This window comes from Trachinotus anak, unplaced genomic scaffold, assembly GCF_046630095.1.
Source record: "Trachinotus anak isolate AG129_WGS33_773 ecotype Australia unplaced genomic scaffold, CSIRO_AGI_Tana_v1 ptg000013l, whole genome shotgun sequence".
NCBI classification, from domain to species: domain Eukaryota; kingdom Metazoa; phylum Chordata; class Actinopteri; order Carangiformes; family Carangidae; genus Trachinotus; species Trachinotus anak.
In genome coordinates, this window is record NW_027273864.1 from 30,274,046 (window position 1) to 30,287,477 (window position 13,432).

The 13,432-nt window shown below is 42.4% G+C and overlaps 1 protein-coding gene across 1 annotated transcript in view; it reads right to left on the reverse strand.

Annotated features, from left to right (window-relative positions):
* Nucleotides 1–13,432, reverse strand: part of LOC139630742 (glutamate receptor-interacting protein 2-like) — a 160,150-nt gene that overhangs the window by 11,582 nt on the left and 135,136 nt on the right. The window contains exons 13-20 of the mRNA XM_071494425.1: nt 11,884–12,029; nt 10,271–10,351; nt 8,308–8,371; nt 7,268–7,413; nt 6,181–6,325; nt 1,993–2,132; nt 1,031–1,225; nt 720–876 (exon numbers count right to left, since the gene is read on the reverse strand). Coding sequence (XP_071350526.1) covers nt 720–876; nt 1,031–1,225; nt 1,993–2,132; nt 6,181–6,325; nt 7,268–7,413; nt 8,308–8,371; nt 10,271–10,351; nt 11,884–12,029 — 1,074 coding nt within the window. The remainder of the gene's footprint in view (nt 1–719; nt 877–1,030; nt 1,226–1,992; nt 2,133–6,180; nt 6,326–7,267; nt 7,414–8,307; nt 8,372–10,270; nt 10,352–11,883; nt 12,030–13,432) is intronic.

Sequence of the window (13,432 nt, forward strand, 5' to 3'; positions counted from 1 at the left end):
CACATTTCTTCTAGACTGGCGAGTAGGCGAAACAACTGTTAATGCTAACGTTATCTATGTAGCAATAGCAAAACTTACAAATAGTATCCATTAAATTAGTGTGATGAGCTAAAAAATACATCTGCTATCTATTTCTCTAGTTTATGATAATGTAGCTTTGACAAAAGTCAATGCAGACGTTCAGTGTGATGGATTAGACAAATTAAGCTAGTTTCAAGTCTGTATTATCTGATTTTCATGCAATACAAAAAAGGATGGAAACCAATGGCTACTGAATGAAAGATGTACAAAAAACTAGAATCACCTCCTCATGGTTTTTTGGCTCTGCCAACCAGCCAAGTTGCAGCAAATGTGGTGGCAATCTATCCCTCTTGAGTTACAGCATTGAATGATAGAAGTGTTTTTGCAGGACATTATGATTTCACAGATGAAGTTGACCTTTGCGCTTTGGGTTTTAAAATGTTATCACTTAATTTTATCCTTATAGATATTTGAGTAAAATGTGTCATAATTAGTGTATGAGTTCACGAGTTTCATGAGTTTTGTGAAGTCACAGTGACCTTGACCTTTGACCACCAAAATCTAATCATTTCATTCTTGAGTGAATGTTTGTGTCAGATCTGAAAAACTTCCTTTCATCTTACTGCGTAAAAATGGTCAGCAAAAATACCCAGGATACACGATTGGCAATTAAAAATGTAAAAGTCTAAAAGTTTTACCCTGGTGGTTTGTCCCAGTCATCCTCACTGAACCCTCCGTCGCTGAAGGGGTAGTTCTTCCGGCGTCCAGGAGGAGGCGTGGTGCTGCGCTGCTGCTTGGCACTGCGCCACTCGTGAGGGTGGAGGGCAATACCAGCTGCTTGGTTGCTGTATGTACCTTCAGGAGGAGAAGGATCCTCATTCAGAGACCGCTGTTGTACATGATTATAACCACTTAACCACCAATTTTTTTTACATCTTGCATAAATGTTACTCTGAATGTATATCCGTATTGACCTTTCACATTCTACAAATGTTAATCCACAGCTTACCCTGGCTTCCATAGCCAGCGTCCAGCCCTGAGCCATCCCATGACTCCATGGCAGAGTCCACGCTGGGTATGGTCGTGGAGTAAAGCTCAGAGAGCTTATTGGTCTGTTGGCTGTCCGTCAAATCATCCTCCTCGGGGTCACTGAGTTCATTCTCTGTCGTGTCTTCTACCTCTACTGCTTTTCTCTCCTCTATATCTTGGAGAGAAGAGGTTGGAATTAATGAAATTATCATCAAACATCAAAGATATCCTGAGGCAATGAGCCTAGTTCCAGACAAGGTTGATTGCTAACTTGTTACAAAGACTGCAAATCATCACATGAGGCAACAATATATAATTTATTCATAAAGGCAACAGAAGAGAGCCAGAATAACTCCCAATTTCTAACAGATTACTCTTCCAGTCTTTAAGAGTCACTGGCAGGCTAAGCAGGGTATTCCAGACGTCCCTCTCTCCAGCAATACTCTCCAGTTCCTCTTAGGGGATCCCGAGGTGTTCCCAGGCCAGATGGGATATGTAATCCCTCCAGCAAGTTCTGGGTCTACCCCGGGACTTCTCCCAATTGGAGAACCTCCATAAGAGGGAACCCAGGAGGCATCCTAATCTGATACCCAAACCATCTCAACTTGCTCCTTTTATCGTGAAGGAGATGCGACTCCACTCTGGGCTCCTCACCCTATCTCTAAGGCTGAGCCAAGACACCATACAGAGGAAACCCATTTCAGCTGCTTGTATCTCGGTCACTACCCAGAGGTCATCAAATCGATTCACTACAACGGTCCAGCACAACATCTGCATTACTGCTGACGCCGCACTGATCCACCTGTCAATCTCCTGCTCCATCTAACCCTCACTCGCAAACAAGACCCCGAGATACCTGAACACTTCAACTGGATCTTCAGATATTCATCTTGAGATGAATAATTCCATTGCATAGTTACCATGAAAAGTTTTTATACTCACTGTCAAGCTGTTTTTTGATCTTGAGGGTGACCGTCTCTCCAGCCATCTGCAGCAGGTGGATGGCTTCACTCAGCGGCTTCCCTTTCAGACTGACGCTGTTGATAGCCAGGATCCGATCCCCTACATGAATAGCCCCTGTCCTGGACACACATGAGTACACACACACACAGAGCTAGGTAAGAGGTTAATATAAGACAGTTAAATGTGTTTAAACCATAGACTGTATATAAAGATGGGCGTTGCCTCTGTAACGTCACCCACAGGTTTCTGAAAAGCGGTTTGGAAGCTCAGAGCGGGCTGCTCTGCCATTGCCATCTTGGCAGTGACAGAACTGAGACTTCAGTGAATACCAGTTTGTGGCAAGCAAATGCTCACCAACCTGTCACTCAAAGTATGTACAACTTTAAGCCTGAATAAAATGTAAACATGTGACATAAAAAAAATCACCCCAGCGCAGGAAATGATCTCTAGAGACCAGAACAGTTTCTGTACCAGGCTGTAAACATGTTTCTTTCTGCTGTAAAGTTGGACATTTGAACATGAGAGTCTCTGGGGACTGACTCCCTGCTGGAGCCAGACTCTAGTGGTCATTAGAGAAACTGCAGCTTTTGGCACTTAAGTGTTGGCTGTTTGTTGTCCTTGGGTTGGATAAGATTACCCTGAAACTGCAGTTTGTATCATCTCTAGAACGACATACTGACATCAACAGTAATTTTTATGTGTGTGTATGTTTTTTGTTGTGTAGTTTTGTGAATTGACCCTTCTGAGTTCGAGAAGAGCCTGATTTGCCCCCCAAAAATGTTATCAATATTGAACATAACCAGCAAATTACTTGTATACACATCTAATCTAATTGGATACAAACCCAATTAATTACTTAATTAAGCTTTAGTGCTGCAGTGATACTGTCACCTACTACAGAGCAAATTTGTGTTGGGAAATTGAATAAAAAATTGCTCATGTTTAAATAAAACTTGTGGTCTGTGTTCACAACAAGGTGACTCCCTTTACTCCCTCTATCACTGGACAGGGCATTAACCCTGCTCTTAAATGTAAAACAGCCCTTTATCTCTTGGGCTACTCTAATCTGATGTCATTCATTTGAAGCTCTTATCTCAGGCAAACACTCATATCACAAGTGCATGCTTTATACTTACATGCTCAAGTGAAATGTGTATTTCTGAGAGGGTCTGAGAGATCTGTGGGCTCTGTTTACCTTAGCTGGTTTTACAAAATAAAAGCACACAGCACAGCTCAGTAAAAACTGGGTCGGTGTGAACATTTTCAGACGTAGCGATGTTGATGTCATCCGTATACCTGCACTTCAGTGTCAAGCTGAGCTGAATTTATTTATAGAGAGCTTTTAGCCAACAAGTCTGAAGTGCTATATTGGCAACAGTTTAGAAAATAGAACAATTACATCACAAACTCTAAGAAATGGGGTCACAGTCTGTGTGTGTGTGTGTGTGTGTGTGCGTGTGTGTGTGTGTGTGTGTGTGGAGGGAAGCTGTTGGTGAAATAACACGAGTCCCTAATAAGTGCTGATGTTTTATTGTGAAATCAGTGCTGTGTGATGGACTGGATGTAAGCTGACCAGTGGATGATTATGACTCAGGAAAACCATTATGTCATCCTTCACTCAGGCTTGTTGCCATGGAGACTTGCTACTATCCAATCTCTCCACCACATCATGTTTCTCATTATCTTATCTGTCATCACTTCATTTCACATGACACCTGCTGCACACTCAGCTACTCGTGGGGAATCCCTCTATTTATCTGTGAATTGATCTCAAGCAGACGAGATAATAATTAATCCATCCTTTTGAATGGGACTGACAATTCTAACTAGACTGTTTCTGAATCAGATGCTGCTCTCAAGGGCCAAGACCATAGTTAATGTTCTGGCCACTAATGGAGAGACTGTTCTCACTGCCAGGGCTGTTTATTTTGTTCAGTTATCTAGTACATGACTCACATGTATTATATCCTGGATTTCATGTCTAATTCTTATTCATCAGAGTAAATACATTGTTTGCATCATAAATTAAGTGACAGCAGTTTTGCTGCAGACTCCTCTCATCTGTGTATTACAGACTGTTGGGTTTAATTAGGGCCTGAGCACCAACCGGTGTGACGACCCCACTGAAACTGTTGTGTTTATTATTATTCTCCATTAAAAAAATCAATTGCCTTTTTGAGGCCTGAACTTGCTTGAAATCTCATGACACTTTGCACATGTGTCAGGCCCCCTAGAGCCCCCCTCAAAAATACAGTCCCTAGGCTGTGCTTCACCTAAATGTATGAAATTCCGTAGACACGTTACATGACAAGACTTACAAAAAGGTTTATTACACCCATACCCTAAACCCAACATGAAGTCAACCATTTTGAATTTCCCCTGCTATTTTGGCGCACTTGTTGTGATTTATGGGCAACGTACTTTAACAAACTCCTCCTACAGAATTTATCAGATCGACATCATATTTAGTCAGTCTAATGTAAACACCTTTGTGATGCTAAATTGTGAATCTTTGGAGTTTTCCTTGAACGGCCTGCCTGTGGCGGCACGGTGAATTTCGATATTTCGCCATTAAACAGGAAGTTATACCAAAGCAAATATACATCGTCCAATCCGCTCCAAACTTCACATGTTTGGTGACAGTCCCTCACTGAAGACACCTGCATGCTAATATGGACGTCATAGTCATAACACCACCTACTAAAAGTGTAGTAGGTGGTGAGTAACAACCATCATTTGAGTTATGAATGAATGAATTTTTCCTTGTCTGGTTTACACTTGATATACAGGAACATAATGCAGGTGTTCGACAGTGCAAGGGCCTTCTCAACACCGTTTGTAGCTATAACTACACTAATAATCTGCACAGTGGCATGAGTGGAACAGACATTTAACAGCACTGTATACTGTCTGAAATTAATGATGAAACATGTCTTCATGCTTTTTGGATCCCTGCTGCCGCTGGAAATCTTGGAGAAGCCAAACTTTCCTAAAAATGGCCCTCAGTGTGTCGCATAGCAGACATACATACTGGCACAGACATGTTCTCCCACACTGAACTAATCAATAAATACTAACTTAAGTGTAACTGTACAGTCTACCAGAAGATTTTAACCCACAGATTTTAATACAAGGATATTTCCAGAGAAGTGAATAGATCCATCCTCCTCATGAGACATGAAGAATAAAGATAAACAATATCTTCACTATCTTTATGTCATGTCTGAAATGTTTTCGAAAAATGTACAGATGTGTGTAGCAGAACCAGGCCTGTGCGATGGGACAATGTGTTCCTGGTTGCTGTCAGTAGAGGCGGTGTAAATTAGCCACATGAGCCTACCTGCCCTGCAGAGAACAGAGTGTTACACCCACATCAGCTCCTATAGAGCCGCAGAGGAAGCGCAGGTGATTTGTTTCATGTTGTGTGGGATGATGTGAAGCCTCACGCTGGTTCCTCACCAGTACTGATGTAATTTGTATGTTTGATGCTTTGTGATGAGACACAGTTATAGAGTTTTTACACATGAATCGGAGGATCTGCTCGTATGTAAACTATATAGACATAGTTACTCCTAAAAACTAATGTTGGGTTAAAGTGATTTGTGTTTGTTGCTCATTTTTTCTCATGAAACTGGTGCATCTTAAAGCTATGGTATGTAATAAAAAAAAAAAAAAAAATTTAATTGAAATATTCATCTCTTAATGTGGAAAGGTGCTGTCGGTGTCTTTACTGACCTAGAATCATTGAACAGCTCGGCAGTATTGCACAGATATTTTTCCCCATCTCACCCTTCTGACCAATCAGAGAAGTCAGGGGTGGGAGCTCACAGCTGTCAATCAACACATGAACATGTGTCTGCTCACATCAAAGCGCCTCGTCTGTTTTTCACGTGGGACATGTGTCATGCAGCCAGTGTGTCCTGGCGTGCGGTTTATGCACTAATTAGATTTCCAGAACCTTTGTATTGTAGCTTTAATGTTTTATAGTTGCACTTTGAGTATCTCTGTCGTTCAGATTATTTTGTTCTATGTGAAAACGGAGTGATCCAGAAATCTGCAGCTGGACTGTCTTTGTTAAAGCTTCACAGCTCAAACTGGCAACCTAGATTTCCAAGAAAAGACTCTGTGTGTGTGTGTGTGTGTGTGTGTGTGTGTGTGTGTGTGTACCTCTCAGCCAGGCCTCTCTTGGTTAGGCCGGATATAGTGATGGGGTCAAAAGGCTCCTCGGTGCCTGAGATGGTGATACCCAGAGGGCCTCCGTACCGCTTCAGCTCCACCGTGTAGATGATGCTGCCTGACGTCTCCTGCTCATCTGGTACACACACACACACACATATTATTCTGCTGTATTGTTCAGCTCTGAGTTTATGTTATGTTGCGTGTCTGATATATATATATATATATATATATATATATAGATATATATATATATATATATATATATATATATATATATCTCATCACAATAACACACACACACACACACACACACACACACACTCTTCCAGAACTATGTTCAAACTCTTCACAAGACAATACTGGTGTGAAAGACACAGTTTCCATGGTAACCAAGGAGAAGACTGCCTTGTCATCATGTAACATGAACCCAAAATCTCTGCGTGTGAGTTTGTGTGTGTGTGAGTGTGTGTTTGTGTGTGTGTGTGTGTAGGGGATGTGAATGTGATTACACCCTCTAAATCATAATCTATCATGATTACACAAGCCCTCTGCTGCATCGTATCACAACACAGAGGAACAGGGCGACATCTCTTTGCCACAACTTGGATGCGTTCATTTAAGTCATCGTATCACACAAATCCAAGATGGCGGCTCTAAAATTAGTAACATGTGACGAAGTGGCCCTGCAGAACTGTCCTTAGCAGGATGAGACTCTGGCTGATTTCCCTCCAAATTTTCTCACTACATCCTGAATCTTTATTTGTTTTATTCTAACTGTTCTTATTGTTTCACACTGGATACTTTTAATTGTTCTTTTCACACCCTGGCATCAACAAAGAGCCTGTTACAGATGATTTTACAGCTGCAGCAGGAATCTCTGAGCTGTGGTCAGCAGCACCACCCAGTGGCCGGACATGGTCAGTGCACCTCCCTTCACACTGATGCCTGCTGAAGTCATGACCATCATGTCATGGACTACAGAAAACAAGCAGATGATCCATCACTCACATTATTATTATCACGTTTACTGATCCAGCCAATGATCTCTCCCCGTGCTGCACATGCTCTCGTGTACCTGAGTTGTCTTCATCTTTGCGGATCTTGAGTTTGACCAGTTCCTCGCACTGCTGCAGGATCTGCTCCGCATCGTCTTTGGAGCAGTTCTCCAGTCTGATGTTGTCGATGGCCAGAAGCTTATCACCGGGCTCCAGCGTTCCTGTTCTGGAGGGGGGAGAGGGAGAGGGAGAGGGAGAGAGAGAGAGAGAGAGAGAGAGAAAGAGAAAGAGAAAGAAGAGAGAAGAAAGAGTAGAAACAGATAAAATCATCTGTGTATGTGGCAGCACCTAATTATCAGGGACTCAGGGAAGTTTATCTATGCAGCACCTTTCAGACACAGATTTGGAGGTTGTCCTGGCCAACCTCAGCAGGTGATTGGTTGACTTTGGAGGGTTGTAAAAGCTGACCAATGTGCTGACATCCATTTATTTTGGTATCGTCTTTTGCTTTTGCACATACAACACCTTCACAGCAGATATGCCACTCATCCATGCTTTCCTGGTTAAATCTGCTGATTTCCACAACCTATTGCTTTGTCTTAATTTTTAGTGATAATAAATTGTTCGTCTTTAGTAGAAGTTTGTGTGGATTAAAAACAATAAAAACAAATATGAATAAATATATTTGCATAAAATCAGATAAGAAACTTCGGAGACCAAACATGACACAAGATTAAGAAGATGTTAGCTATGTAATTTATTGGTGAGCTGCAGTAAACAGTGATGTTTTAGGCCCTAATTTAACAGAGCTGACAGTCTGAGCAGATCTCAGGTGTTCAGGAAGCTTGTTCCACAGCTGAGGAGCACACAAACTAAAAGCTCCTTCACCTGGCTTTGTTCTGATTCTGGGAACTTTGAGTAAACCTGCCCCAGGTTGGGGGCAGGAGTTTGGGCCCAAGATTGGTTTTTATAGACCAGAAGTAAGATTTTAAAATCTGTCCTATGACTCATGTCGTATATAATGTACAACATATTATTAACTAGACAGGCTTCAGGAAATACACTACAACAGAGAGATAAACTGTCAGACCTACAGACAGAACACACTCAGGGGAGATACCTGTGGGCCATGCTGCCCTTCTTGATGTCAGAGATGATGAGGGGCTCCCCTGACTTCTTACTGGCTGTGGAGGGAGATGACATCACAATAAGCAGCAGCAACAACAACATCAAGTATATCATGACAAAATAAAAAAGAAGCAACATGACGACAACAAATATGTCTCAAACTAGTCTTCTCCCTGTGTCTCCGCCTCCCTGGTCTGTCTGTGTGTGTGTTAGTGGGCGTGGCTGCCTCTCGCTGGCGCTGGCAGCTGTTTGTAATCTACTCATCACCAACAGTTCAAGTCCTCCGCTCGTCCATGTCTACATGGTAGCGTTGCTCTTTGCCGCTCGGTATCATTTACCTGACTTTTATTTCCTCCTCCTTAACAAAATGTTCCAGAACAATCCTACACATGTATCATAATAAATAGAAAAATTATTCTTATATATTTTTATTCATTTTGGAATGAAGGAAATCTGTAATAAATAATTTTTTAATGTTACGGCACTAATCACAAGTGAAATACTCTTTTACAGACACTGGGACTGAGATGGCTGAAAATGTTTTGACCCCAAGAGCAAAGAAATTATCACTTGAAAAGTGAAACGCAAATCTCTCTTATCAGGAGAAAAACTGGTAGATTAATATAAAAATGAGCTGATGTTTTCAGTCGGATCAGTCTCACTGTCAGCTGTGAGCACCTTCAGTCAGAAGATGGAGCCATTGCACCGCCACAGTGCAGCCTGTTGTAACAGTGAAACTGGAAACTCTGATCAGCTCTTTTCCACCAGTGTCAGGTTGAACTGTACATCAGGACGGTTGGAAATAATGAGTTCATTTCACATGAGCTTTCTCTGCATCGATCACACACCACTGCAGAGTCAGAGAGGAGACGTGGATCCTGCTGAGCACATGGTCATAAAAGTCTCTGTCTGTGTAACACTTACTGATCTATTTATGTCTTTAGTCCAAATGTTTAAAATTGTTCAGGTTCAACAGTCAAACTATCACTGATTTAATGCTACTTAGGATAACACAGTTATTACTGGGTAGCTGGATTATATACACATTCCAGACTAATGAAAATTAAACACTGTATGTTGGTCGTTCCTGCTGAAGTGAGTGTTAATCACTGTGTGGACGGCAGCACTGAAGCTTCACCAGTGCTGTCCTTGACTGATGGAGTAATACCAACACTGTAGAGAGGATGCTGTATGTTAATATACATCAATGGTTTCTGTATGTTACATTTTGGTATTGAACTTAAACATTCTATAAAAATTTTACACGCACCATAGTTGTTGTGTGTATGCTGTATTTATCATTACACTCATTCCAGAAACCATTAGTTACAGGTATTGATATCCTGCTGCACCAGCTTCCACACTTTCAGGAAGGTTTTCCACGTGATTCTGGAGCCTGGCTGAAGGATTCTGCTTCCATTCAGCCAAAAAAGCTTCAGTGAGGTCCAACACTCATGTGGGGTGAGGAGACCTGCTGCTGGACGGGGCTGCGCAACACTGGGAAATGCTTTCAGGACATGGAAAGAGCCGTCCACAAACTGCTGCCACTAAGTTAGCACACCAGTGTCTAAAATATCAGGCTGGAACTAAGAGGTCGAGACCAAACCTTGAGAGATCACAAAGGAATGTGTGCAGGTTGTCCACATACTGTTGGCCATATGGTGCAAGGCCAGAGGCTTGAGACTAGCGCCACCAAAGTCAGAAAGAGACTGTGAGTGTGTGGCCTGGTTTCTATACCATTTTATAAACACTGGTGATGTTTACAGCTGAGTTTCCCTGCAGGGTCAGTTTCCCTGGAAAATACATGTGTGTGCATCTGAAGACGTGCAGGGTGGTCTCACATTTACACATTCTGCCAGCAGCTCTTCGAAACAATGAATACATCATGAACAGTGTTTGGCGTGTGTGTGTGTGTGTGTGTGTGTGTGTGTGTGTGTGTAGTTGTGCGCTGCTACCACTGATGGTGAGCCCCAGCTCCACTCCTCTCTTCTTCGGGAGTTTGACGTGGAAGGTGCCACTGCTCGGCACCACTGACTCTGTAACACACAGACACACACACAGTGTTAGACACATGCAACTGTTAATATAAAAAGCAACAAATAATTCTTTTCATCCTGCTTAAAATTTGTAATCATGAGGCATTCAGCTCTCGCTCCTGTCTCCTCTGAATTGCTCTTCTCCGGGCCAAACAGCAACTTCAAATCCTCACTGTTTGTCTGCATGAGTCATAAGACGAACTCCACCAGTGAAACAGTTCTGGATGTCGGCATAAACACAACAAGTGCAGAGCAACCACTTCAGACTTTAACAAGTTATTTGAACAACCCTTGGTAAGTTGGCTCATTCACTCTGCAAACACAATGATCGACAAGTTCATTTATTTTCTGCAGAGCCGAGTGACTTGGCTAATCTGAATAACAATGTCAGAAAGTTGTCTTCCAATCAATCAGATTTCATTGTGTATCACAGTGATTTCATTTCATGAACAGGTATGATTTCAGGAGTCGAAAATACTGCATTTGTCGACTAGCTGCATCCACTTTTGGGGTTATTCTGTTTACAGGTCACTGCAGAGAGCTATACAGTACAAATCAAGTCAAACCAAAGAGTCTCTGGATGTATAATGTCATGTAAATTACACATCTATTGTACGAGTCCTTTGAGACAATCTGTCTCCTTCTTGATGCAACCTTAATTAAACAAGATCCAGTCAATTTTCTGTCAGAATAATCATCCGAAATATGAAGCAGCCTGCTCCTTCCTACAGAGTCCATCAATTAAAGGTCCCATATAATATGAAGGCAGATGTCCATGTGTTTGTGATTCTAAAGCAGGTCTACGTTCTATATTAATACTGTGAAAGTATCAAAGCCTCAGTCCACAGAGAAATGCACACAGCCTGTATTCAGAAACTGAGCCTTAAAACCAGCCGTCAGGACTTCTGCAACTTTGTGATGTCACAACAAAGCAGTCACCGCTCTCTGCCATGCCCCAAGCCCCGCCCACCTGGACCCACCATCCAACCTTGCAGGATTTGGTTTCTCTGAGTGTTTACCTGAAATCTGCTATATATATAACAGTCAGCATAATACCAAACATTATACCTCCATTCAACTTTACCTTTCAAAAACCTTGATTGAACCTTCATGTGAGTCCAGAGACTCGTTTCAGAATTCGTTTCAATGTGACTTTTCTTCTATATAGAACTAAAATACAAAGATACATCAGCATCAGTGTGATTGTTTTTGTGGGGCTAAATGTCGATGGGGCCCTGCCCTGCAGAGCAGAGCTGTGATTATTCTGTCCACCCCCTCCCTGCCACCTCCCCAGCTCTCAGCAGCTGAGTCTGACCACTTCACCCAGTCCTTGCAAATCTGTCTGTTTGTGCTCCAACAAAGCTGCTAAATGCCTCCTAATAAAATTTTTAAACGTCTCATCGATGAGCAAAAAACTGCACTGACCTCAGCAGACGCCGATACCTGCTGATGCTGTTGCAAAAACGCAGGTGTGACACAGTCCTACGGCGACATGAGCTAAACAAAGTTACACCATCACAGCAGAGACAAACCTGCTACATCGAACTCTATCTCCAGTGTGACCTTATTGGTCAGAGCCGCGTCTCGGAGAAGCTGATTGGCCTCCTCCAGTGTTCCGTCCTCTGTGGGGATTCCGTTGATTGACAGGAGGCGGTCTCCAACCTGAAGCAGGCCACACCTACAGCAAGAGTTACCATGGTGATGTCAGAAAGTTACAGTTATGTTAAAAAATCATTTAACTGTTTCTGCAACATCCATATTTCCGCCTACACTCTTTTTACTACCATCTTTAAATGTTCTGCAAAGTGAAATTGTGTTTCACGTCAGAGGTTTGGCAGAGTATCAGGTTTTGTTAGAGCAAACTTTACTATACTGGGATTGATTTTTTTTAAATCTGGGTTTATCCACATTCTTTTCCAAAGGGGATAATGTCCCTAAAGGTTCTATAGGTCCTCAGGCTCTCTGTCGGTGTTGTTCTCATTTCTGGCGTGTAGAGAATCTTGAGATAGGGTGGGCCACGGAGGATCCTTCATTGCCAGGAAACGAAGGTTGCATTTGAAGGAGCCTTTGAACTGGGACAGCCTGGTGTCGACGCTGTGACGCGATTGGTTCTTAAAAGCAGCCGTCGAAGGATGTGACCCCTGAACTGAGACACAGCTAAAGATCCTTTAAAGCAGCATGAGAACGAGTTTCCATAAAACACCACAACAGCACTGTGTCTTGAGTGAGTATGTGTTATGTTACCACACCCTGCTGCTCTCTGTATCTTATACCTGAAATAAAACGTGGTTGTGCGGCTATTTTCTGTGCCTTCTGAAATATGATTACCCCTGAGGTCAAAATGTTCCCAGGCGGGAAGGAAAGACTCCAGCATGTAGGTGTGCTAATTGTGAGTGCTGCCTTACCTGGGATGTTCTTGTTTTCCTTTAATCCATTTTGCATACACAGATCATGCCAGAAGGAGTTTCGGACCCCCTGCTGTGTTACATATCATCACTATATTATTTTCAGCTGCTGTATCTTTCACTGCTGCTGTTTGGGTATTAACGGTTCCTGTTTTCAAAACATCCAGCATTTAAACATTTAGCCCCCCACCCCCCCACCTGAAACTGGCTCCTCCATACATAAATCAGTGCTGGAGAGAGCGTAAAGCACATTAGCTCTGACTGTTAAAGTCATGAATCATGTAAATACCTTTCCTTAGAAAAAGAAAGAGGTTTTATGAAGGTTTCCAGCTTTTGAAATGCTGGCCTGTTCTTTTTAAAGCTGTACAGTTAATGCTAACCTTAGCTAGCAGCATGTAGTCCTCCAGTAACTCAGCAGCTCAGATGTAGCCAGAAGCCGTGAGGCCAAAGACAACGTTACCAATGCTACAATACACAAATCTCAAGTGTGAAAATGCTCTTCCTCTGGATTATGTGGAACACGTCCAGATCATGATCTGGATCTGGGTTTCTGTTATATGGAGGTTGTTTACCATTTTTTATCCCTGGCAGCACACAGTCACCCCATGTTTAATGTCACAATGCGATGAACTTTGGTTAATTCCCAAAATCTGCAGGAATGCGGATTTATACAAAG